At 39.0% G+C, this 25,833-nt stretch overlaps 1 protein-coding gene across 7 annotated transcripts in view; it reads left to right on the forward strand.

The window, feature by feature from the left end:
* The window catches only part of eys (eyes shut homolog), a 166,353-nt gene that overhangs the window by 119,721 nt on the left and 20,799 nt on the right, over positions 1 to 25,833 (forward strand). For all 7 annotated transcript variants that reach the window (XM_040001369.1, XM_040001372.1, XM_040001375.1 and 4 more), the window contains 3 exons: positions 1,219 to 1,369; positions 10,092 to 10,200; positions 15,281 to 15,504. In XM_040001369.1, coding sequence (XP_039857303.1) covers positions 1,219 to 1,369; positions 10,092 to 10,200; positions 15,281 to 15,504 — 484 coding nt within the window. The remainder of the gene's footprint in view (positions 1 to 1,218; positions 1,370 to 10,091; positions 10,201 to 15,280; positions 15,505 to 25,833) is intronic.

The following is a 25,833-nucleotide window of genomic DNA, read 5'->3' on the forward strand; positions in this document are numbered from 1 at the left end:
TGCTTTCTGCTAACCATACCATGGCATAATGGTAATAAAAAAAACATTTTACTGTTATCCTAGTAGCTCTGAACAGTGTGGTTCCTGTGTGGCACACACACAGGGATGATTCAGCTCATATTGATGCAGTCTTGGTATGTTATAATATGAATCATTACTCATAAGTGAACAGCGCTTTATGCTCGATGCCAAGTCTCAGATAGCTTCATATAGCTCAGACTGTGAAAGGAGCAGTTTGATTTAAGGAGGTCTGTCAGACAGTGAGGACCAAAGTTTCAGTTTCCACCAGTGGTATAAGGGACAAGGAGCCCTGTACTTACTTCCTTGTAGGTCTTTACTAACACGGTGTCTGCAGCAGTGGGCAGAGAAGATTTATCTCGAATCAGTCTCCTCTCTCTTCTCTTCTCTTTTCAACAATTTCCCCCTTGTAGGTGGGAGTATCCAGTGGAAAGTTTCGATCTTTCAGCGAGAATTGATTATTATTCGCTATACTTTTTCAATTGAGCTCTCCATGACCTTTGAGTAGATTTCTATCTATTTCTTTCATATTTTCTTGTTACTTTTAACTTGGCTAAGACTGAATGATTTGTATGCCATTTGGTCCATCCTAATTTAATCCTTCAACAAAAAAAACAGTGCGAGTGCTTGCAATGCCTTTTAAGCCTTAGACACATTAGATTTTATCAGGTCTAAGTCAGTTTATTCTTAGCTGTATTGTTGAGGGAATGATTGCCCAGTTTGTGCATTTATTGTAGAACTCACAGCAATGTGAACTAGGTCTTTGTAAGCTTAAAGGAGGCATGTGTTTTGACTGTGTAATGGCATTTGTTGGCAGATAGGAATCTTCCCTCAGGTGTCAGGTAGTGGTCCTATATATTACCTCTGTTTTTGTATTTGTATTTGTATTGCATCTTTATTTTTAACACGTTAAAATGCATCACACAGCAGAGATTAAAGATCATTTTGAAAAATTAGCATACAATGTGAGGAAAGCATATGGAAGAAGCCCTGTCCAGCTACCGTAGTTACTCAACTGAACATGTTCAAATCAGATCATCTTCTATTTTCAGATTTTAAAGCAACACACAAAGGGGCCTCATTTTATGCATTCGGTATCTTTGATAAGTTTGAAGTCATGTAACGAATATTGTACTGATACAATACAGTAATATGCAAAAAGAGGCTATTTACTAATTGTGATTTTTCTTACCTTTGCAGCTCAGGAGCAGAACTTTGGGGATCAGTTCCTTCATGTTTTCCTTCAAGATGGAAGCCCTGTTGCTAAACTCGGTTGTGGTGGCAGTCATATTTTGCATGCAGCTGTAAATCAGAACATCAATAACAACAGATGGACGTCAGTCACCATCAGGTAACGATATGGTGCTTCTACTTTGCTGTCATTCACCTAGAATTCAACTGCCAGGGAAGAACGTTTTTTGTAACATGTGTCAAGCAGGCCTAGAACGATTGAAGGTACAGTCAGTCATTTTTTGAAGTTATTTAATAGAAAAAAGAAAACTGTACTCATAGGTTCCAACAAACTGATGCATTCTCATAAAAGCTATTATAAATCTATTAAAAATACTGTTGTGGGAGGATCAAAGAGGATCAAAATGTGTTCATCATGCTTGTGTATTCCAGATATTGTCACAATAATTTGTTATCAACATTCATTGTCTGTACAGCTGACAAGAGCTGAGTAAACAACAACTAGTTGTAAGCTAACATTATGCCCGCTAATGTTAGGCTCAGTTGTCCTTAAAATCGCACTTTCCCTCCAATAAAAAGCTGGTTACAGTCTTTCAAGCAACAAACTCCAACAAAGTTACATCCAGCCATAACGGACTCCTTTCACAAAATGTTACAGACTTTTCTAGCGTAAAAGAAGGTGGACACTTCTCAGTCAGCATTGCCAGCTGAGGTAAACAGTAGGTTGATGGCCTTCCACAGACTGGGAAAAGCTCAGGAGCAAATCGGGATCTGGAACAGTCAATAGTAGAAACAATCTAAATCTTCTTTAAATGAATGTTTTTGATCTCTGTTTGTTGGCTAAAATGTGTTTTACATACTGTAACTGTACATTTGTGAACTAAAATAATGAATAGTAATATGTAAATTGTTTACATCTTATCGGCATTATTTTTTACCTATCAACAGTTTTAAAGCTCCACTAGCATACACAAACTGCATAAAAACAATAGCAAAATATCCACCTTACTAGTAACTAAATTTAGCTCCTTTTTTATGTCCTTTGGTAATACTGCTTATGAAAAGGCATAAGTAACAAATATAGCTACTCTTCAGATTTATCATGGGAAAACATCTCACTTTCAAACATTTGGCAGTAGACTCGTTACCAGACTTGATTCATATATATTTTGACTTATTGCTTGTTCCTTTCAAATAGTTCTGATCAGCCATCCTTCCCCCTGCACTGCTGATCTTGTGTCTCTGTACTGCACACAAAGGCTTAGAGGCTTCATCACTGTGGGGCAGAGTAAGCCAGCAGGAGAAATGAGAGAGTGCCTGCTGCTGAGCTCTGCTTCTATTTGCTCTTGATCGGTTCAGCAATTTTATTCATATGCAAATGAGCCCATGACATCATCAAGTCATGTTTGAGCACAGAGTACCTACTTTCCTTGGGTGATAGTTGGCAACACTGAATACAGATGCCTTGCTGTTGTCAGCATGTATGCAGTGCAGTGCTGTGGTTGTATTTAACTGTAAATACTGTAATCCAGACTCCAATGACCGGTGAAAAAATTGAAATTGCCTGAAGGCACTGTAACACAGTCTCATCTCCATATTTTTTTTTCCAATCTTTCCCTCTTGCATGACTCTCAAATGCTCTTTTTTTCTATCTTGCTGTCATCTCGGGTTGTGTGGTGCCACTGCACCTAACATCGGAAAGGGAAAACATTTACCTGTTTTTATACAAATACAGTTACACCCCTTTGACTTTCTCATGTTATACCCATAAATGTCTGTCTGTTGCACCACACAGCAGCATTGCTACAAAGCCTATTCGACATTACCCGTCCAATCTTCAGTACTATAGTATGAAAACATTGACACTCATTTTTCATAAGCTGTAGCTCTGGTATGACGTCGCAGATGCAAAAATGCTTGTTTGTTTTTTACTTAAATTGTTTTCCCTACATTATGATCACATATAATTAAGCAAAAATCCAACTTAAAACCATGATAAAGAGTGTTAATGTTTCTTTACCTCGCCCTATTTGAAATCCTCTTAGCTATGAAGGAACACTGTTTAGCAGTCGTGCACCACTTCGTCTTGCTAATCATCCTCAACAAAGGGATAAAAGACATTATGAATATTTAATCAAGAATTTAGAAGCCAGTCCTGACAGTAAACATAATTGAATGAATCACATTTGCCTTTTGTTGGTCTTCAAAAGGAAAATGTGATTCATTTCACTGAAACATTCAGGACTGTTTAAATTGGCTGCCACATACATGAAATATAAAGTCCATACCTTTCTCTCCAGTGAGCTTCCATTGAATTATGAACACTTTGACTGTGTAGAAACACTGAGTTTGGTTTCGGGGAAAATGGATTATAATAACTTATATTATATTTATTCAGACACGCTATCAATAGCTATGCAGATTTTCTAAATGTAATGGTGTTACGGTGCATTGTGTTTTCACAAAACCGTGTGTAACGCAAAGGCAGATTGATAACAGCTGTGAAGCATGCAAAACATTTCCACAAGGCAGCAACTTTGTATTATATTTTCCCTCTCCAGAAATGTTTAATTGTATTATTTCACTTAAAGCACAAATGGGCTGTAGCACTCCAGAGCAGACAAATGCTGGCAAGACAAAAAGCCACTGCTGAAATGCCCCTTGCTGCCATATAAATTCACAAAGGGGAGTGTGCAGGGGGGATGCTGTGTCATTTTTCATTTGGGGAGGACATGTTTGTTGCTGGCTTGGTTTTTGATGTTGGGAAGTTTTCCTTTGGGGATGTTTAAGGCAATACTGCTGCGATTAAATTTGAGAGTGGCAGACTCCAAACGCTCCCCTGGTCATTTGTGAGGTGTGTATGCTTTTAGCTGAATCCCGTACTACTTGCCATTCACTGTTGGAGTAATTTCCATTTACACTCAGTCAAAGATCAACAAGGATGACACACAGCATTCTGCAGCATCACATTTCTTACCTTGTCAGAGGTGAACTCTGAGTCCCTGGCAGACATGATTATTTAAATTTATGCTGCTTTTGTTGGTGCTTTTTTCTCTTCAGTCAAAGGAATGGGAGTAGTATCTCAAGTATGATTCAGGCTTACTGAAAAATATTCTTTTTTGTCTGACTGAGGATCCTGTGTCTAGCACCTTCTGGGTTTTGATGTTCATGTTGATGTTTTTTACTGTTGAAAATGCACCAAATTTTCGGTTTGTGTAGAAGCAGTGCATGAATACCTCGTCATCACGTCTTTTCTTACAACCTTTGTTTGAAAGGATAAAAATGTCAGCGTTCTGCTTGATCACTGAAAGCAAAGATTCTCAAAAAAACTTGCCTTTAGTCTTCTTTGGTAATGCCATAGGGGAGTGTTGCAGGTTGTTTTAATTCTGTCTTGAATTGCTCTGATTTCAAAAGAAATGTACATCTGTATTTACACTTTATTAGGTACACCTTGACAATACTGGGTTGGACCCTCCTTTTCCCTTTAAAACTGTCCTAATTCGTGTCCTAATTCTTCATGGCATAGATTCAGCAAGAGGCTGGAAACAATCCTCAAGACTTTTGGTCTTGGCATGAGAGCATCACACAGATGCTGCAGATGCAAATCTTTTGCTCCACCACATCACAAAGGTGCTCTGTTGGATTGAGATCTTGTGGTTGTGGAGGCCATTTGAGCAAAGTGTTGTTCTTGTTCAAGAAACCAGTTTCAGATGATTTGGGCTTTTTGACATGGCACCGTGTCCTGCTGAAAGCAGCAATCAGAAGGCGTGCACTCTGTGGCCATAAAGGGATTGGCATGGTTGGTAATAATACTCAAGTAGGCTATAGCATTTAAACGATGGTACTAAGGCACCTAAAGTGTGCCCCACAAAATACCGCCCACACATTACACCACAATCAGCAGCCTGAGCCGCAGAAACAAGGCAGGATGGATCCAGGTTTTCATGGTTTTCATACCAAATTCAGACCAGTCATCTGAATGCTGCAGCAGAAATTGAGGCTCATCAGACCAGGCAACATTTTTCCAATTTTCTCCTTTTTAGGTTTGGTAAGTCTGTGTGAGCTGTAGCCTCAGTTTCTGTTCTTAGTTGACAGGACGGGCACCCGGTGTGGTCTTCTGCTGCTACTTCAGGTTCAAATTGATCTGCCTGCACAGATGCTCTTCTGCATATCCTGGTTGTAACGAGTGGCTATTCTGGTTACTGTTACCATCCTGTCAGCTCAGTGCAGTCTGACTTCTAGCAACAACAAGGCATTTTCACCCTGAGAACTCCCACTCACTGGATATTTTCTCTCTATCAGAACATTCTCTGTAAATCCTAGAAATGGCCGTGTGGAAAAAAATCCCAGTAGATCAGTTCCTGAAATACTCAAACCAGCTCGTCTGGCACCAACAACCGTACCACATTCAAAGTCACTTAAACCACCGTTCTTCACGATTCTGATGCTCGGTTTGATCTGCAGCAGCTTGTCTTGACCATGTCTACGTGTTTAAATGCTCTGAGTTTCTCCCACGGAATTGGATGATTTGTGTTAATGAGCAATTGAACAGGTTTGCCTAATGAAGTGCTTCTCAGTCAATGTGTATTTCATAATTAGATCCCTTAAATCACTTTTCTTTTAAATTAGCACCGTATTCACATTACAGCCACATTATAGGTGGGTTGTTTTGTCCAAGCAATGTTTTTGTACACATACTCGTGAGTGTCTTTCCTCCAGCACAGAACAGAATGAGCCAAGGATCAGTCAACCAAGTCTATGACTAATGGATGAGGCCATGATGTCCAGACTTTTACTTCCTCTACAGCTCCGATAAACGAAAACAAAACACTGGATCCCACGATTCTTCTAATGCAGCTCTTGCTATGCCCTTCCTGTGTGTCCTGAAATAGTATGTGCTTGCTCTGACCACAAAACACATGACAGCAAATAACAGGAAGAGCATTAATTATTAGTTGCTGATTAAATTATTATGATTCTCTAACTGTTGCTTTTCACAATAATAAAAGAATTTAAAAAATGGCGACTTTAGTTTCTCGTTCAGTTTTTAATTCAGCGAGCATGCTATCATTTGCATCGCATATTGAACTTTAATGATTATTTAATCATTTAATCGTTAAACTTATATTTAATGGCCTGTTCAGTGATCATCGAATAGTTTTGTAGAAAAAAATGAACATGTGGGTGTGAAATGTCTCCTAGCAACAGCTAGACTTATGCTGTGAGAAGAAACACTGGAAAGAATTTCAAAAAAGTAACTTATTTCAGGGCATCTCAGGGAGTCGGGGAATCTGACTTCTTTGAACTATTGTCACAGAAACATTGGAAACTCCGCTTTCTGAGTTCGAGTCCTCTTCAGCTCAGAAACGCTGATTTACTTCACTCAGCATAATGTTTGCTGATATAGAACTAAGAGGGCATTTTAGTGCGAGTCAATCAATGGTGCATTTTGTTATACGATGTGGTTAGATCAATCTTATGATTTGCGTCTATCCTATTAATGGGTACATAACCCCTTTGCAGTTTGTGAAAGTAATTACCTAACAGCTACACTACAAGTGAACACTTCCCTGCTGGGTATTAATCCTTTGGAGAGTAATAGAGAAAAATGTATTTGGGGAAATGCCACGCCATATGTGCGCTTGTTTCAAAAGTATCTGATTTAATAAGGGCCATTTTTGTTTTTGAAACCACGTCCTTTTTTTTCACAGCAAGGTATGTGTATCAATTACACACTATTCAGAGTTGTATTGACAAGTCCTCCCATGAAAGATTCAGCAGCAGCCCTGCCTGCTCACTTGGAGTTTCTTTTGTGAAGCTTAACAATACCACGAGTGTTGCTGTGTGCTGTCTAATTGTATTGCTGGAGATATAATGATAGAACACAGGCTACCCAAATTAATTGAGGCTTGCCAGTCACAGCACAAATTATGCAGCAAATGCTGCAGTGCTGCGTGTGTGAAAGTAACTGCACCAGAGCCAGCCATTACAGTCAATGTAGGTGTAGTTTATGATCTGATAAAGAGCATGTTGCACTTATGGGAAAAAACAACAACAAAAACAACAAACAGACCCCTTTGTATATCTTGTGCAATAGGTGCAGTGGTGTGATATGACATTTCATGATTTGTAACCATATGTAAGGTTACTTTCAGTTAAATCAGATGCAGCAGCGCAACCTGTTGTGCTAATAAGAATATCAAAGTAACAGTTGGTACTTGTCTTCTTTGTGTGTGTGTGCCAGCTACAGCTCACTGATAATAAACCCTACTGAGCATAGTCTCCATTTGCAGAACTAACAGACACTTAAATCAATCAAATGACTCACAAATGATAACTTCACAACTTACATGTTACACATTATGATTTGCTCTTTGTAAGAATCAGAAATATGGCTAGAATAACAAGCCTTTTTTGTGCCTTTTTTTTCCCCAGACACTAAAAACTGTTGCAAGGGCACCGTGCAGTGCATGATGTTTTACTGCCATCTGTTGCCAATACTTTCAGATGTTTCATGCAAAAGTAATATTTTAATGATTATCCTCCTTTATTATTAGTTGTCTGCAGGGGACTGTGAAGAGGGAATGTTCTTATTGGATTGTAGAGACAAACACCCAACTTCAGGTTTAACAAATACCTCTGTGTAAAGGTGCAGTCCTGAAAATATTTGCAAGGTCCCTTAACATTCCAGGTAATATTTCAGTGGCGATCCTCCGGAAAGTTGCTGTAATGCAGTTGCCCTTAATTAGTCACACACCAGACGCAGTCTAAATGAGGATGTTAGAGATGACAAATCACTCATGATTAGAACATTAGCCAGATGAAGAAATGCATAAATGATGATTGAGTTAGGAAAATGATCACAGCCATATTGTGGTGTGGTCTGTCTTTGGAGAAATATTTATCCGTCTCTGTTTGTTTACCTCAAACTGGAACTTTGCTGCGTGGGTCCTGTGAGACCCAGAAATGAATGGTACACAAGGGGCCCAATAAGAAATCACAGTTTCTTCCCTGCATTAGAGAAAACCACTGTTTCTTTTCCTTCTTATTCATTCATATGTTTGTTTGTTTGGTTTTGGGCTTGTGTGTATGTGTGTGGCGATTATAATGTGGAGCTGTAGGCCATATTTCTAGCTATCTACACCACATAAAGTAGTTGTACTCATTTTTAAAAATATATAAATAGTCACGTTTTCCTTAAATTGTAAGACTATTGTAAATTAGCTTGCTGGAATATTAAATGTGCTCATAAGAACTCATCAAGTTCGCTTGCTTTGTGCGCATGCTTTCCATATCTCCCAGGGACAGTTTTTGTAGCATTAGTAGCCCGAATAAAAGCTACTGTGGTAAGCACCAAAATATTCATCAAGCGCCCTCAGCAATAGAGGTTGTAATGATATTGTGATGTTTCATACCTCGCAAAATGGTCCATTTTTGTTGCACAAAGATAAGGATTGATATATCGCACAACTCTATCCCTTTCATTAGGATCCAAGGAACAGCGGGGCAATATCCCAATGTAAGAGAGTGAGCTCACTGGAACACACTGAGCACCACCAGGATGTTAATGGATGTCTTTTGTGGACATTAGGTTGCCTTTCACATTTGCCAACGTAAATGTGCCTTAATTTATCAGTGAGTGTGTACAAAACGGCTCTTATGATTTCCACACCTGTAATTAGTCCTACCTGAAGTTGAGTATGATTGCCGCAGGGAGGTGTCCTGGAAGGCTGTTTCAAATTAGCAGGAGGGCGATTGCTCTGATTGTTTCCATCTGGCTATTAAAACAGACGTTTGAGGGTTGTTCCTCATCAGTCATCATCGGTACAATCAAAAAGAATGGCTGAATAAGTTACGAAATACGCGCAATCGTAGTTGTGTGGCGTGTTTACAGGCTGGTGGCAAAGAAACCCACAGAACACAAAGGGCATCACGCTCAACATTATGTGTTTACGTGTTTACGTGTGTGGCGGAGAGCGTGCAACCTTTTGCATAATGTTGAGCCTTTTAAAGTGGCTTCCATTGTGTACTGCCAGCATAAGGCCGGTGATGAATTGGGGAGAGGGGATCACTTGACTTTGCCAGAGCTGGAATATGACACAAGTAGACCATCTACTTAACATTACGGCTGCAACATTAATGACTACTACAATTGTATATTTCCCCAGAGAGACGCTGAGGGTCAAATGATAAAATTATCTTCCTTCTCATTAGGTTTGTAATGTATATCTAGTTTGTGCCCTCGTTTTTATCATTAATTAATCCTGAATGACATAATGAGCACTCATACCCATAATCATGTTTTTGGCCTATTGTTATCATTGTTATCAGTAGTAGCAGTGGTAGAAAATCATAGAAAATGTTATTAAAACTGGTATTTGTGTCACAGATCATGTACCTGGTTATGATTGGTGATCTCACTCTGTGGTTTTTCTTTAGGCACTCCATAGGTACTGTTGCATTACTGTGTCCATTTCAATTTGGCCGAGAAACACAACTACTTACAGAAAATAAAAAGCACTGCAGCACTGAGCCAAAACCTGTTTCTGGCCTTCTTATTTAAATCCAAAACTGGGGAAAACATTGCCTGTTTTTTCTTGTCTCTCCTGGGTTTAGGGTGAGAGCTTGTGATACAAACGGTCCATTACTTCAGACCCAGTGTGCCAGTGCATAACGTGTCTTATAAAACGATGTGTAATGTATATCTAGTAAGTTTATGGAATATTCTCCATGGTCACATTAGGAGCTTCACTGCTGTCTGCTCTGTTTGTTTCTCCATCAGAGCCTTTTCCACACTTTGTTGGCGTTATTGTGAGTATCAGACATGGCAGGGAGAGGGCTTCCTAACTTACCCCTGGTTTCTGTGTCTTCTCTTTTAACAGATACAATCTGCCTGTTGGCAAACAAGGAGGCCCGTGTATGATTGAAATAGCTGCAGATAATGGCACGGCTCAGCATCTCGAGGAGTACGTCTCGTACCCTGTGTCACAGGTATCCTGACCTCTCTGCACTCAAATCTACCCTTTGTACAACCATCATCTCATTTCAAACACATAATTATCTCTCAGTTATCTTATTCCTTTTACAGCACAGTTTGCCTTAAAAACATTGAAATGTTGGTACAGCAGTAATATCATCGCCCTGTGGATCCCGATATTCTTCAGTAAATAATAATAATTAAAGAAATACGCATGTATTTCCATCGAGAGCCATTCCAGCATTTAAACGCTGCTCTAATAATGAATGCCACAAAGCCATCAGTGGCTTTTAGTTTTTGTAGCAGGGTTGTTTGTCAATGTCTTTGCTTATATAAAGTCTGCATTGTTATCTAAAATTTCTGAAATCTGCTAAATGTCATTGTGACAATTATGAAGTAAAACAGTATAAATGCAGCATTAATGTTAAAGAGCAACACAGGAAATATGCCCTGGCATTTATGTCATATAGACAGATGATGTTTACTGGCAATTTTTTTTTCCCTGACATCCCTGCATTTTTTTCCCACAGCCCTATACATTTGGCACCCCCACAGTGCCAACAGACTCGCCACATTCAAATAAACAACTTATAGAACTCATGACAGCAGGGCCATCAGTAGATTGACTGTATGTTGTTGTGTGCTGCCAAAGCCCATTGCTTTATGAATACAAAACAGGCTTCAATTTAGAAAAAAGTGCATCTTTTACAGTATTATCTATAGATAATCACAATTGGCAAACATGTAAGCCACATCAAGCTTGTTCTATTATTAATCACAGGCTGGTCTTTTTTTTCTGGCTCATTAATTTGATTAACAACAGCTATATTTGTTATTAATTAATAATTTTGCTTTCACATTCAAATATGCAGAGAGAGTCTCAACCTTCCCACTGGCCCAACATGCCTCCCACTCCTCAGTGTGATTTATGGTCTTCTAATTTGAGATGCCAACATGTTTCTTTGTTCCTCATTCATTACACGAGCACTATCTTTGCTACAATTAGACATCACAGTGCTAAACTTTTTCTTGTATTGTCAGGTTTAAAGATGAAGTGAATGAGTGTGTTTCTAAAAATAAAAAAATACTACTTACACTTACACGCTGTGTATATTTGTGGATAAACAATACCAGTAAAAAGCTACTTGTAGTGTTTTGTATCAAATGAAGATCTTAAAAATGTCTTGGAAACAAATATGTGCTTTAGTTATTTGTGTTGCATTTGTGTTGGCTTTATCTGACACTGTCAGCCAAGAGAAGAAGTGAGTGGGCTCAAAACTAAAGCCAGCTGTAGACTTCAGAGAGAGATAGCTGCTGTCACTTTCCAGTCTAGACTGCTGAGGCTAATCAGACAGCTTAGCAGATGTTGGTGAAGCAATATTGCCATCTATTTCACTGTTAGTATATGTCAAATTAGAAGTATCTTAATTTCTCACTAAACACTGTTATCTAGTTACTCAGGGCTGTGGCAAAGTGGCAGGCTGTAGTTTTCATTTTGGATCAGTTTCTTTTTAATTAGTACAAAGACAGGATACACCCAGCTATAGAGCTACTGTGTCAGGGTTCACAGCAGGCTTGCTGCTCTACTGGTGTATGAGACCAGATTGCATTCAATGCCCAGTAGCCGGTGCTGTAGGGGTATAATTACTCATAGATAAAGGGAATGAAGGTATACATGTAGATATATAAATACTAATAATATGGCAATCTTAAAATAATGTGGTGAAATGTAGTTGTTATTGCAGTACATTAAAGTGCTTAATAAGCAACATCAGTTAGTGTAGGAAAAGTAAGTTACAAGTAAGTTTCCTCAGTCTGGCTTGTTGCACTTTTCATGTTTACATTCTACACTGGTTATAGTTTTGTATTCTGTGTATATAAAGCTTTATTCTGGTTATATTTTTATAGCTGTTGGTTTTGTCTGTCTTGTTGTTTTTGACGTTTTGTTATATGTATTTATATTTACATTTTCTTGACATTTTTGATTCATGTTAAACTAAACAGCACCACGTAGACCTAAGGGCAATGATCATTTCGCATACCCTTCACATACGTAATCATGGTTAGGCTCTAACCTGAAGGCCAGTATTTTTTTCATCAGACAAAGGAAACAATCCAATTTTTTTGAAGCGTTAAATGAACATATCTATTTTCTGGCTTTGAAATATTACCTCTACTTATTCACACTCTATCCAGTATTTACTAAGCAGAGCAAATTGGCTTTAAGCCGCAATCAGAAAAAGTGCAGATTGGAGTAGCAATTTAAGCCAGCGAGTCAAACGAACAATTGCCAAATTTCTGAAAACAAAAGCACTTAGTTGATTCCAGTAATGATCAAAACAATTTACCAAGGGCAGTACAAATTAGCATAGAGTCACAGACATGCATGAGTAACCTGCCGTCAGCACAAATACCGTTACTTTTAATCTGACAGGCATAATATACGCATATGTTTTAAGGTGTTTGTGTACAACTTCTGATAAATACTACAAAGGGTCATTTGTAGTACCATAAGTAGTAGGATTGATGTGTGTGTGTGTGTGTGTGTGTGTGTGTGTGTGTGCGTGCGTGCGTGCGCGTGCGCTCTCCATGGTCCTGAATTGTGGAGGGAAAAAAAGAAGAAATAACTTGAAAATTCAATCTGAAGATTTCATGTGTGTCATGAAATATTTGTTGGTGTGAGGCATGCCATGAGGCCCTGTGACATTTGTAAAAGTAAGAGTCAGATCTTGTTTGACCCCTTTAGAAGAACGAGAGGGAGAAAATGAAATGAAGGTTTGGAAGCGGTGGGCTCGCTGTGAATTCTGTTTGGAGGTTTTAGGTCTTCCTTGATTTTTTTCCAGCGTGTTTTTCTTTTAATATATATAATAATGTATCTGTAGCAATCTATAAGCTGTGATAATGTCCCCCTACTGCCAATCAAAAAAAAAAACCACATGTAGCCCTTTTGACACACCCTCTCTTTTCTTGTTATAGCAGCAACTAGTGAAACCATGCAAAGTGTTAAAAGACAGAAATATTGTTTCTTTATTAGATAATGGTGCAATTACTAAAGCATTTTAAATAATCTCCTTGCCAAATGCTGTGGTCCGAAAGGGAAACACCTTCAAATATATATTCAATAAGGCTATCCACAAATAAAACACGGCCTTGCCTTTTAAACTTTTCACTATGCATCTTGAGTAAATCCACACAGTATGTTTTTTTTCCTTGCCCAAAGATGGTTCGCACTAGCCCAAAGGCATAGTTAACCTCGCCCCAAGGTTTTTGTCTGTTTTTATTGTGGCCAAGTTTTACTCATCTAAACTGGCCTTACATGTGCATAAGAAGAATATGAAACAGATTCCACACTGCCTAGCCCTGCCTTCAAATAAAATTCGAAAATGAGCACACTGCTCGTGTGAAAGCGGTGCTGTGGGTCCACTTACAAAGTCATGAATTTTACATTAGTGGGGCTTTTCAAATGGACTCTTCTCATAAACATGGTAAACATGCTTGAAGGCACCATAAAGTCATACATTATCATCAGCCCATCATCATCACACAGCTACAGTGAATCACATACAAGCACAGTTTAGCATGTTTTAAAAGCAGCCATCACGCGCTGCTTGTTTTATATGAATCCTAAGCTTTTTTAAAGATACTTTCAAGGTCCTTACAAGTGTGGCTTCATTGCACATACATTCACAGGAACCCTGTCATGCATGTCTCTTTATAGGCTTTTAAATCTGCAGCGGTTATGTCATTTAAAGCTTGTATTGAGCCGACGTCCTAAATGATAATGTGGTCTAACACTTAAGTGTCCCTTCACTGAACACCTCCACTTCAGCTGTCCAACACTTCCTCCGATGCCAGCAAGCAGTTATGACGAGTGCCAAGGATGTATAAATTCTGACATGACTGATGTGATTTTGTAATGGCAGAGACAAAACTGGAAACAGTAATATTCAGTGTACTTTGAGCTCTTCATACTGTTAACATCCAGTATATTTCATGACAAGGTTGCATTTTATCACTAGTGGCAAATGAGCTTTTTTTAATCTCGTAGTTAACATCCGGTGTCCATAATTTGACTCAGAAATGTTCACATCAACACATTTCTCTTTTATTATAGTTTGTTTTGTTTTATTACCCATAAGACCTCAGAGTAAACCACAGGAACAGTTAAAATCTTTTAGGACAGAACTTGAAATCTTCTGTAGGTTGAAGAGAAATGACAAAATGTAAAGGAAGGAAATTTATACAGTACGATGGAATAAAATATAGGCACTTTTATACTTATGTGATGTACTCGTTTGTAGCATTTTTGCAGACACAGCTGCAGTTGTTAAGTTGACTGTTACAAAAGAATAAGTTACAGGTTCACACAATTTATCTATATTAGCCAAATGTTACCCAATTACCGCACATCAAAGGAACCTACCAGTGTTTTTTGTTTTTTTTAATGATCATTATCTCTAGATATGTGACATCCAAAGAACTGAAAAAGAAAACATTACTTGGTGCTCATATTTCTCTAAACTTACGAACGCATTAATTTTGATGGTTAGTCTCACATTAAACATGGAATACATTAAATGCCCAGAATCCTCACTTCCCTTGCACCCACTGTTTTTTCCACACGCCATCCACTGCCTTTACTTACCCATTAACTTCACAACTGGAGGATAAGTTTTAACATAACAGTTAAAAAAGGCACAACATTTAAAACAAACAAACAAACAAAAAACAAACATGGGGTCTAGTGTAATAATGTAACAGATAGTGTAACTGACTTATTAACAAGAATAAAAGTTACAGTCTAGGTGATACTAATACCGCATTACACCAGAAGGTAACAGTAGCTGAGTCTGTTATCTTTCTTCTTCATCATCTCAGGATACATTAAGGTCCTAATAATGTAATAGCAGTAATAATTTCACACACACACACACACACACACACACACACACACACACACACACACACTGTGTTTTCATATCTTTGTGGGGACATCTAATTGACATAATGCTTTCCCTAGCTGCTTACCATAATATATACTGCTGATCACTTATGTGTGTTAATTATTTATTTATTTATTTATTTATTTTACAGGGGACCTTTGGACCCATATTTCTTGGGGATGTTTCATCTCAGTGGGACATGCATGACAAGAGTGAAAAAGCAGAGAAGAGATTCATTGGTTGTATCAGAGAACTTCAGGTCAACTCAAAGGAGATTTACCTGATGGGTGAGGCAGTTAGAGGGAGAAATATCAAGAACTGTGACCCTCCTGTCTGCCAGCACTTTCCTTGTCGTAATGGAGGAACTTGTATCAGGTAACGGGTCACTTTTTACCCTATTAAAGTTTACTTAATTATCTTTAAACCTGAAAGGCACAAAGAATATAGGAAATCCAACTGTCCTTCTTTATGGAGTAATAATACATTGGACTCAGTAACTTGACGTGAACTGCACCAGATTTGTATAGAAGACTGAAATTGCCAGAATCAAAAACCAAGAAAAAAAGAAAATAAATAAATCAGTATATAAATTAGAATGCCATTACATGCATAACTTGAATGTATCACATAAAATAATGTAATTGGAACCAATGTTGGTATTTATGTAAATATGGCTATGCACTAACCAATTCTTAATGCAAAACTCATCAGTTGTCAGGCTTATTATATCAGCACTGGACTAATTCCAGTGTGGGCGTACTGGAGGGTAGCTGTGCTCTATGGAACATTGGCTTGTGCCGTGCTATCAGTGCAAAAACAACAAACAAACAAACAAACCAAAAAAAATTGTAACTTGATTTTTTGTTTTATTAAGCGAGAAAAATATTTGGCAATTTCTATGATAAACTGTCATCACACGACAGACATTTTTGTCTAGTTTTGATCTAAATTAGCAATTTCTGCTCTTTCTTGTATTCTAGCCACAATGATGCACGCTATGAGTCATTGAAATGTCTGTAATGACGTCTGGAGCAGGCGGGTCAAGAACACTTCGTAATGCTGTCTTTCTGCAGTAAACAAAAATAATTTCAATTAGCAAGCTGATTTATTTTTCTTCTTTTAATGGATGATGGCCTTCTCAGAAAGCTTGTACCAAAACACTGATTGCACTATGAACAACACAAAGAAAGGGGGTTCAGGTTTAACAAGCAACTGCTGGCTTTATTATATTGCTTTCCCTCAGCTTTTCAATGTCATGGATTCAAAAAGGAGCTGGGAACGTTCCTCGGAGGTTTTGGTCCATATCTTTATGATATCATCACACAGTTGCTGCAGATTTGTTGGCAGCACATCCATGATGCCAATCTGCTATTCTGCTTCCCTAAGAATCTCTATTGAATCAAAATCTGGTGACTGTGGCCCTTTGGGTACAGTGAACCCATTGTCATGTCCAAGAAAGCAGTTTGAGCTTTGCGACATGGCAAATTATCCTGCTTGAAGCAGCAATCAGAAGATGAGTACACTGTGGTCATAAATTGATGGGCATGGTCAGCAATAATACTCAGGTAGGCTGTAACATTTAAAAGATGTTTACCTGGGGCCCAGGTATGTCAAGAAAAAACCCTTGCCGCTATAAAAATGATGGTCTTACCAAAAATAAATTATTTATTCTCAATGATCCCAACTAAACCGCCACAAGATTGGTTCAGATCTCTAGATTCATATATGTCCAAATTCCTTTGGAAAGATAAACCCCCACGTATAAGCTTAAAAACACTACAAAAGACCAAGGATAAAGGAGGATTAGAACTACCTAACTTTCAGCACTACTTCTTAGCCAACAGGCTTCAATTTATCTCAGGATGGCTAAAACACACCCTCTTAGATGAACCTTGGCTAGATGTAGAACAAGCACTTTGCAATAATCTAGAGATTTCAGACCTACCATTTATCAGCTCAAACATCCAACGACATGAATGCTTCAAAAGCATCAGCATCAGCTCTTCTCTGACAGCATGGTGGGAGTTTCTAAAATTGACGGAGTCTTCATTAATCCCATGCAAACGTACACCTATCTGGAACAACCCTGACATATTACAAAACAATAATATGATAAACTTTCCAGATTGGAGTGGTAAAGGAATCAAATATTTAGAACATATATTAGAAGGAACAGAATTTATTTCATTTGACAGACTAGTTACACAATATGGGATCAACAAGAAAAGATTTTTAGAATATCAACAAATTAAATCCATAGTAAAAAAGAAATTTAAACCGGGTCAAGTTGAACTACAAACACCACCAAGTGTGGTTCAATTTCTTACTCTTAAAACCCCCAAATTACTTTCCAAAATTTACAGAATGCTTTCTAAAACAGATGAATCAATATCACTTCCTATTGCAAAATGGGAAGCGGATTTATCAGTTAACTTAGACCAAAACTTCTGGTCTCAGATTTGCTTAAAAACCTTTCATCTAATTAGAAATCCCAGTCTTCAATTAATTCAATACAAAATATTACATAGAGTGCACTATACAGGGCATCGGATGTTCAAGATGGGCTTTACATCTACCAACAACTGCTCACACTGCCAAACCAACTCACCGGACAATTATATCCACGCTCTTTGGTTCTGTCCACCAGTTCAGAAGTTTTGGCGCGAGATATGCGAAGACTTATCGAAGTGTCTGAAATGTAACATTCCAACTTCCCCTTTAGTGTGTTTGTTGGGCAGCTTAGATAATGTCACTTCAGAAAACAATATAGCCCATATGGTTTTCACTGCCCTATGCATAGCCAAGAAAACTGTCCTCATGAACTGGAAAAATAAAAATAATCTTAATTCTAACCAAGATAGAGATTATCTATTAGATTACATTAGTCTTGATGAGCCTCTGCCACCACATCAGATCAATTGCTCTGGGCTCCTTTGATCAGCTCCATCCCCTAGTGGGGGTGGGGGGTCATAGTTTGGTCCCACCTTCGCTGTTGTGATTGGTGTGGGGGTAGGGACAGGCTTAGGGCGTCGGGGGGTTCCCCAGGAGCATCTTCCTTGGAGGGCTCAACCCGGGGTTGCGGTCATGGCCTATTAAGGGCTCTGTTGGCTCTTAGGTGACGGTTTCCTCGTGGCTGCGTGCAGTGGGGCTAGGGGAGGGTCTGTGCTGACAGACGTGGGTTACTGACCTGGTAGCCTGGCTGCCCCTGGGTGGGTCCAGGACGGGCGTGGGGTTCTGGGGGTGCTCTGTCTCTGGGCTGGGGCCCTGGCTGGGCCTTGGGGGCTTGGGTCCTGGTTGGTGTGTTGCCGGGGTTGTGGGCGGGTGGGTGTATGGGGGCCCAGCCCTGGCGCAGGGTGCCGCCAGTGCATCGAGCCACCTGGGGGGCTCTTCGACTGGTGGGGGAGGCTGTTACATCTTGCAGGAGGTCTCCTCTCTTCAGGAACTCACTCTGCAGGAGTGGGAGATACAGGAGAGGTGGAGGAAGATCTCAGCCTGGGCGTCTATTGTCTTGTGTAGTCTGGAAGATGGGTGGATGACGGGGTGGGTGCAGTTTTCTCTGTGGTGTGGTCGGGTGGGCTGTCCCGGGCTCTGTGGGGCCAGGCGGCGCGGCTGAACCGGGCCCTGGTCCGGATGGGCCTGGGACCCCTTAAATACAAGTGCGCTCATGCTCACAGATGTACACACGGGTGATCACACCCACAAACTACACCCTTTTTGGCTCCTACCTCAAAGCACACTGTGCGCTGTCCATCTTACGTGCTGCACAATAATGTTTAATATTTAGTATTTACTGTTATATTCCCATAGATCATCGTGATGTTGTTTATTCTATTGCTCTTTTTCTTCGGCTTGTTTTCTCTTTTTTCTTTCTCAACAGGTGATCCAGGTGACTGATATATGTATTTTTTGTCTGCTTATTTTGCTGGTTTTTGTTTTTTGCCCTTCGTCCCTCTTCTCCGCTGTTTTTCTTTCCCTCTGTCTTTCTCCCCTTCCTTTTCCCCAGTGAAGTCTGTCCCGTATTTAGCAAGTGAAAATAAAATAAAATAAAAAATAAAAGGTGAATCAAATAGACCATAACGGCAAGGCTGGGATGGCCTATTTGGTAAAGTAAATCCGTTGGGCATCTTTCTTCGCCTTTAGACAATAATTCTGATGGCAAAAGAGCCAAACGGGACAGGCAAAAACCGTCATTAAACCACCAGCAGCAGCAGCCTGAATCATTAATTCAAAGCAGGATGGATCTGATTAACATGTTTTTATGTTATATACCCCACATTTTGACCCGACCATCTAAATGTCACAACAGAAATTCAAGACTCAACTGAACAGGGAAGGTTTATCCAATTTGCGACTATCAAATTTTGATGATGCAGTGTGAAATAGCTTCAGTTTCCTCTTCTTAGCTGAGACGAGTGGCATCCGGTGTGGTTTTCTGCTGCTGTAGCTGCTGCTTCAAGGTTTGATGTGCTTTCAGAGATGCTCTTCTGCATGCATTGGCCATAATTAGTGGGAGGATTTTTGAGTAACTGCTGCCTTCCTGTCAGCTCAAAACAGTCTGACCGTATTCCTCTGATCTCTGGCATCAACAAGGCATTTCCACCCTGAGAACTCCCACTCACTGAATGTTTTCTTTTTTTCAGATCATCCATTCTCTGTAAACCTTAGAGATGGCCGTGTGGGCAAATCCCAGTAGATTAGGACTTTCTGAAATACTCAGGCTTGCCCTGCTGGCACCAACAACCATGCCAGGTTCAAAGTCACTTAAATCACCTTTCTTCATGATTCTGATGCTCGGTTTGAACTGCAGCAGCTCGTCTTGACCGTGTCTACGTGTTTAAATGCTCTGAGTTTCTCCCATAGAATTGGATGATTTGTGTTAATGAGCAATTGAACCGGTTTGCCTAATGAAGTGCTTCTCAGTGAATGTATACTTCATAATCAGATCCCTTAAATCACTTTTCTTTTAAATTAGCAACATATTCACATTACATCCACATTACAGGTGGGTTGTTTTGTCCAAGCAATGTATTTGTACACATACTCTTGGGTGTCTTTCTCCAGCACAGTATGATATGTGAAAAGAGCAAGCCAAGGATCAGTCAACCAAGTCTATGACTTATGGATGAGGCCATGATGTCCAGACTTTTACTTCCTCTAAAGCTTCAATAAAAACACTGGACCCACAGTTCTTGTGATGCAGCTCTTGTTATGCTCTTCCTGTGTTGTAAATGTCTACATCTCTACATCATCCCAGCATCTGTAACATTTGTTCTATTGAGAATTTCAAAATTTGAACTTATGAGTATTCTGCCTCAGGTCTCAAATCTCCTGAAATAACATGTTCTTGCTCTGAAAAGTCGATGTAAAACACAGGACAGCAAATAACAGGAAGTGCTGCTGCTTCAGTTCCTGCCATGTGATTGTTTGATTAGATATTTGCATATTTTGCACTGACAGCCAGTTGAGCAGGTGCACCTCACAAATTGGCCAGTTAGTGTGTTTTGGTCTGTTTAGAGCTGTGATTTCTTCTAAGGGAAATGGATCCATTTGTCTCAGGTGTACTATTTAGCCTATTTTCTCTGAGCTTATTGTTTTGGGTTTTACGAGCCAAGACTTTAAATCTGACTTTATTGGTGTCATCAGTGCAGTCAGCTGTTTTCAGCTAAAAGGCTCTAAAATCTTATTTTCCATTGTCTGTCAAATATTACGACAAGAGGTATCAACCAGCAGGCAAACATACATTTACTGGATGAAGGGAGTTATTTCTCCTGGGAAATGATGAAGTCAAATGAGAGAGAAAAGAAAAGAGATATTGGATTTTAATTCATCAGGTCATCAGAATGTGTCACAAATGAAATACAGCGTAACATCTGCTGGATGTGTGATCTTCTGTCATCTTGAAAGGAGGCTGGAAAGATGACACATGGGTGTTGTTTACAGCTTCAAATTAAAATCTCCCTAAAAGAGTAATGTAGCCATGGCCAGTTAATTTTCGCTTTTTCATGTCAATTTTCTCTTGTCCACTAAAGGCAATCGCTACGCCAAGTTAGTCCTGCATGCCGAGGCGAATATGCAAAGATCTGCTCTTCCTTTATCTTTATCTAGTGCAGCTCATCAGACTGCCATCAGCCCCCACTTACCAGCCATTTTGCCTGTCTTTTTAAATATGCATTAACTACACATGATGCTCTTTCACCTTAGGTAATCTAGAAAATAGTTGCTCTAAATGCCTTCTTCATTGTGTTATGACACTATCAATTAACAGATGCATTTATTCAACAGGAAATGAAAAAGGACACCATGAATATTGGGATGTGAATAGCTCCAAGAATACCAATTAAGAGCTGGTGGCACTGGCTTGTCATGTGCGAGAGACTGGGCCTTGCAATTATCTGTGTGATGAATACGCGTTATTGCAGTATCCTCTTGAACCACACAGCATGCGGAGGTCACCAGGAGTTCAGAGAGCTCTGGTCTATGTGGTAGTTGCCCTGAATTGCACTACTGCAACATAATAAGATGAATAGGGACTTTTATCAGAAGTTCAGTTGGGGTGATTTTTACCACTGCCTGCTTTTAATGTGGCTCCTGTTCATTTAGGCAAGTAGAAATATCAATATTAAACCCAAGAGGATAATGGCTCGTGGCTGCTGTGTGATACATACACATTAACCAGCCAGGCAATCAGCACCTGAAAACTGTGTCCTTTTTATCTTCAGTGCCAGCCCTGCGATGGTTGATATCTGTGTCGTTTATAAATCTCGGCTGCAGGTCACACGGGCAGATGTTATTAGACCGAGTGTCAATGCAGTTTATTTTCAAGACATATACACGCATATAATCCTATTTTCAAAAAGGTTAGAAGACAGTGTAAATATAAGCAGAATGCATGGATTTGCAAGTTATTTTAATACTTTGCTTTATTGATAACAGCATAAGAAAAACATTCTGTTTATATTTCAGCTGTTACTTGCCGATATTATACAGACTTCTACCACACAATCGTGTCAATGGCTTCCAGCTTTGCATTCAGAGACTTCTTTCGATTCTGTGATTTATTTAATGATATTATGCACCTTGCATAATTAAATAGCCACATTAATTGTGCACACAAACAATATTCTTAAATTGTTGAACTGTTCGCCCACACTGTGTTTTACAGCACCCTGAACCCATCTCCATAGTTACTTCTGAAAGCCTCTCTGAGATCCTCTTTTTATACCCATTTATTGTTTAATTGGAGGAAAATGCGCAGACCTGATTTCATACAGTTAGATAATAAGTCAAAAGGCATCATGATGATTAGATAGTTTTTTAAATAAGTGTCTTGTCCCTGGATACTCTTCTCCCTGACTGTGAGTGTCCTGCTGGGGTGCTGATGCTGATGGCATCCCAGTATGCCTCTCTCTGTGCGTGCGCTGAACCTTTTGAGTGAGCAGTTGGCAGCACCTGAGGGTGTCTGTGGTTAGGCTGCGAGCATTAGGAACCGATGTTTACTCTGCCCAGCGAGGTCCTATTTTGTCTTTTTGTGCTTATATCTAGGCCTTGTTTGTCACATAAGCAAAATTTGATTTCAAGAACTTTGGAAAGTAATACGGCAAATTATTTTCTTTATAAAATGACAGCTTTTATACTGCTTTTTTAACCATAACACAGGATTGTATCCCTCTGTCTTTGTCTAATTTAAAATTTGCGCAATGATCTCAAACAAGTAAGTGGGGCAGATAGCATGACAGGAAAAAAATTAAAAAAATCAGTTAGGGGGCAAAGAATTTTTTTCTCAGCCCTTTAAGCTTATTATCCAACATGTCAAGCTACTTCTTTAAGTCCATATATCAAACCGGTAAAGTACAGTTGATGAGAGCTCTAACAAGGATGAAAATGACCCCATAACCTAAAACTTGAGCTATAAAACCAAAGCTGAATTAGATGAAAGATACTGAAATTCTGAAGGTAACTGCTGAGTTAGAAAATGATTCTCTGTGAGCCTGTAACTCTGACGAACACATTTCTAATAAAAGCATTTCTGATTTATTGTTAATGGAAACTTATTGATTGCAGCTGCTTTAGTGTATTCATCATGGAGTGAGATTGTGTGATCTTCTCAGGGAAGTAAAAGGAAACGAGCTGATGGTCTACAAGGATAATATAGGATAAGGATAATATGAACAGAGCACATTGTATTCACACTCAGAGGAGAATATGTGCTAATTGGTTGAAGCAGAGATGGCGCTTTGCTGATTCTGTGGTGGCCGTGTTTTGGTAGCACTCAGTCCTCCTCATAAGTTCACTTCTGGCAAGTGTTCTTCACAAAGAAAGTGAAACTAATTTTACCTTAATCAGACCTCCAGCTATGCTTGTTTCAAAGTATCTATAAAATAACTCAAGGTCCAAGAAACAATTATTCCACTTCAACATAAGAAGCATTCTGAGCACAGTTGTGGTCTCAGAAGGATATTTCCAAAGAAAGCTCGCTCATTACAGACTTTATTGCATTTGCGTCTTTGAATTTTGGAGGACGAGTGCGTTCAAAACAACTCTGTGAAGATTTTTTTGTTAACTTAATTTGTATGTTGGTTTGTTTGCACTAGTAAACATGTTTAAAATAAGTTCCTGTATAACCTTGACATATTTAGAAGTAACAAATAATGATAATAGGTAAATGGAAGCAAGTTGCACACAACTCAATATGAAAGGAAAATGGCATTCAGCATTTAAATTTCCCGTGAGATCTGTTTTTTTTTATCATTATTTTGACTCTAAATAAAGTATAATGAAATACAATAGAGATTTTACCATGACATCTGTATCTCTCTATTGCTCTTACTAAATTCATTAATTAAGACTAAAACGCTAATGTGTTAATCAGTCTCTCAGTACTTTTTTAACACCCCCATCTAATGCTTCCCGCTGAAGATGTAAATCTTTTAAAAGGAGCCACATTTTAAATGTAGGTTAATTCTTCTTAAAGAAGATTTCCTGAAACAGCTGTGCGCTGTCACTCAAGCAGCAATAAATCTTGCATTTGCTGAGCGCTAACATAAGTTGTGGACAGATTTGATGCTCGATTGGCCTAAATATTGACTAAAATATTGATTTACTATTGACTTAAAGTAATCTGCAGCGGTCATGTTCATTGCATTTAACTACCCTGAAAACACCAGTTCAGTGACGCTGGTCTTTCGTGTGTGAGAGGAAAAAACAGCTCAGTGAAAAAGGTTTCAGTAGGCTTTGTTGGCAGAAATAAAATAATGTACGGCAATATTTTCTTTTAAATTAGGATTGGTAGTTGTGTTATGTTTCATAATGAAACAATTGAAGATTCTTAACATCAAGTATTGTTTTTGACGACTACCTCTTAGCCACAGTGTTTCTGGTTAGCCGGAATTCGTTTGTTTATACCAGATTTCTCAGCAGAGTCAGTCGGCAGGAATGGTTATGTGACTTTGTGAATGCTTCCTCAGTGTGTTGCTGCCATGGAGAAAATAATGTCTCCTGTAGAACAGCCAAGAATTACAGCTGTCATGGATGATGAGCTCAAAAAGAGAGAAATTGATTGTATCGCTTTAAGAGCCTGACAGTGTGAGTGTGTGACTGATAGGCACAGGACACACAAATGTGAGTTGTACATGATGAGGACTCGCTTCACTTTGGGTTAATGTTATCTCTTGAAAACTTTCCAACAACTCAACAGGATAAGTGCAACATGTTTCATCTCCTAAAAAGTGTTTTCCTCAAACTCTCTTAGAAAGAAGGTAGCTTTACCAACATGCTCGTGTCCTTGCAAAATAATAATGATGACAAAATGTGTTGGTTACTTTTTGGTTGTTACAGGCTAGAAATGTAGTTATTTCACCTTTCATATATAGATAGGCCTATTTTTCTGCTGTTTCTTCAAAATCCCTGCAAGATTAAACAAAGTTAGGCCATTTACACTAAATTTCCAAAAAGCTTTTGATCAATACCATCATCAGACACTTTGTTAGGTCCACCTGTTTAACTGCTCATAAACACAAGCATCTAATCAGCCAATCACATGGCATGACATGTTTAAGCATGTTGATATTGTCAAGACAACCTGCTGAAGTTGAAATCGAGCATCATAATGACGAAGTGACTTTGACTTTAGGTGACTTTGAATGTGTCATGGTTTTTAGTGGCAGACAGACTGGTCTGAGTATTTCACATCTACTGGGATGGCTGATAACAGGCTGATAGGAAGGCAACAGTAACTCGCATAACCATTAAGACCACCACACTGGATGTGGTCTTCTGCTGCAGAAGCTGTTGTGCTGCGTCTGCACTTTTGGGATGTGATAGAACAGGAAATTTTTATAAAGGATGTTCAACCAACAAATCTAAAGCAACTTTGTGATGCTGTCGCGTCTATATGGACCAAAACTTATGAGGAATGTTTCCAGCACCTTATTGAATCCATGCTATAAGAAATTGAGGTGCACAGGAAAGGGAACTCCAACCCATTACTACCAAGGTGTATGTAATAACGGTTCCCTAAGTGTATTTTATGTTCAAAATCCCTTGGCCAAAGATAATTAGAAGTCAGCTTACAAAACACTGTGGAAACACAAATATATTGGGTATGTATTTAGTGTATGAAAAGATGACATGTTTGAAATATTTTGTAATGAAAAGAATCCCAGAGGTACTGTACTGAACGTTGCTGTGTAACTAACATTTTACCAT

This window comes from Simochromis diagramma, unplaced genomic scaffold (genome assembly GCF_900408965.1).
Source record: "Simochromis diagramma unplaced genomic scaffold, fSimDia1.1 OVJJ01000421.1, whole genome shotgun sequence".
Taxonomy (NCBI): Eukaryota; Metazoa; Chordata; class Actinopteri; order Cichliformes; family Cichlidae; genus Simochromis; species Simochromis diagramma.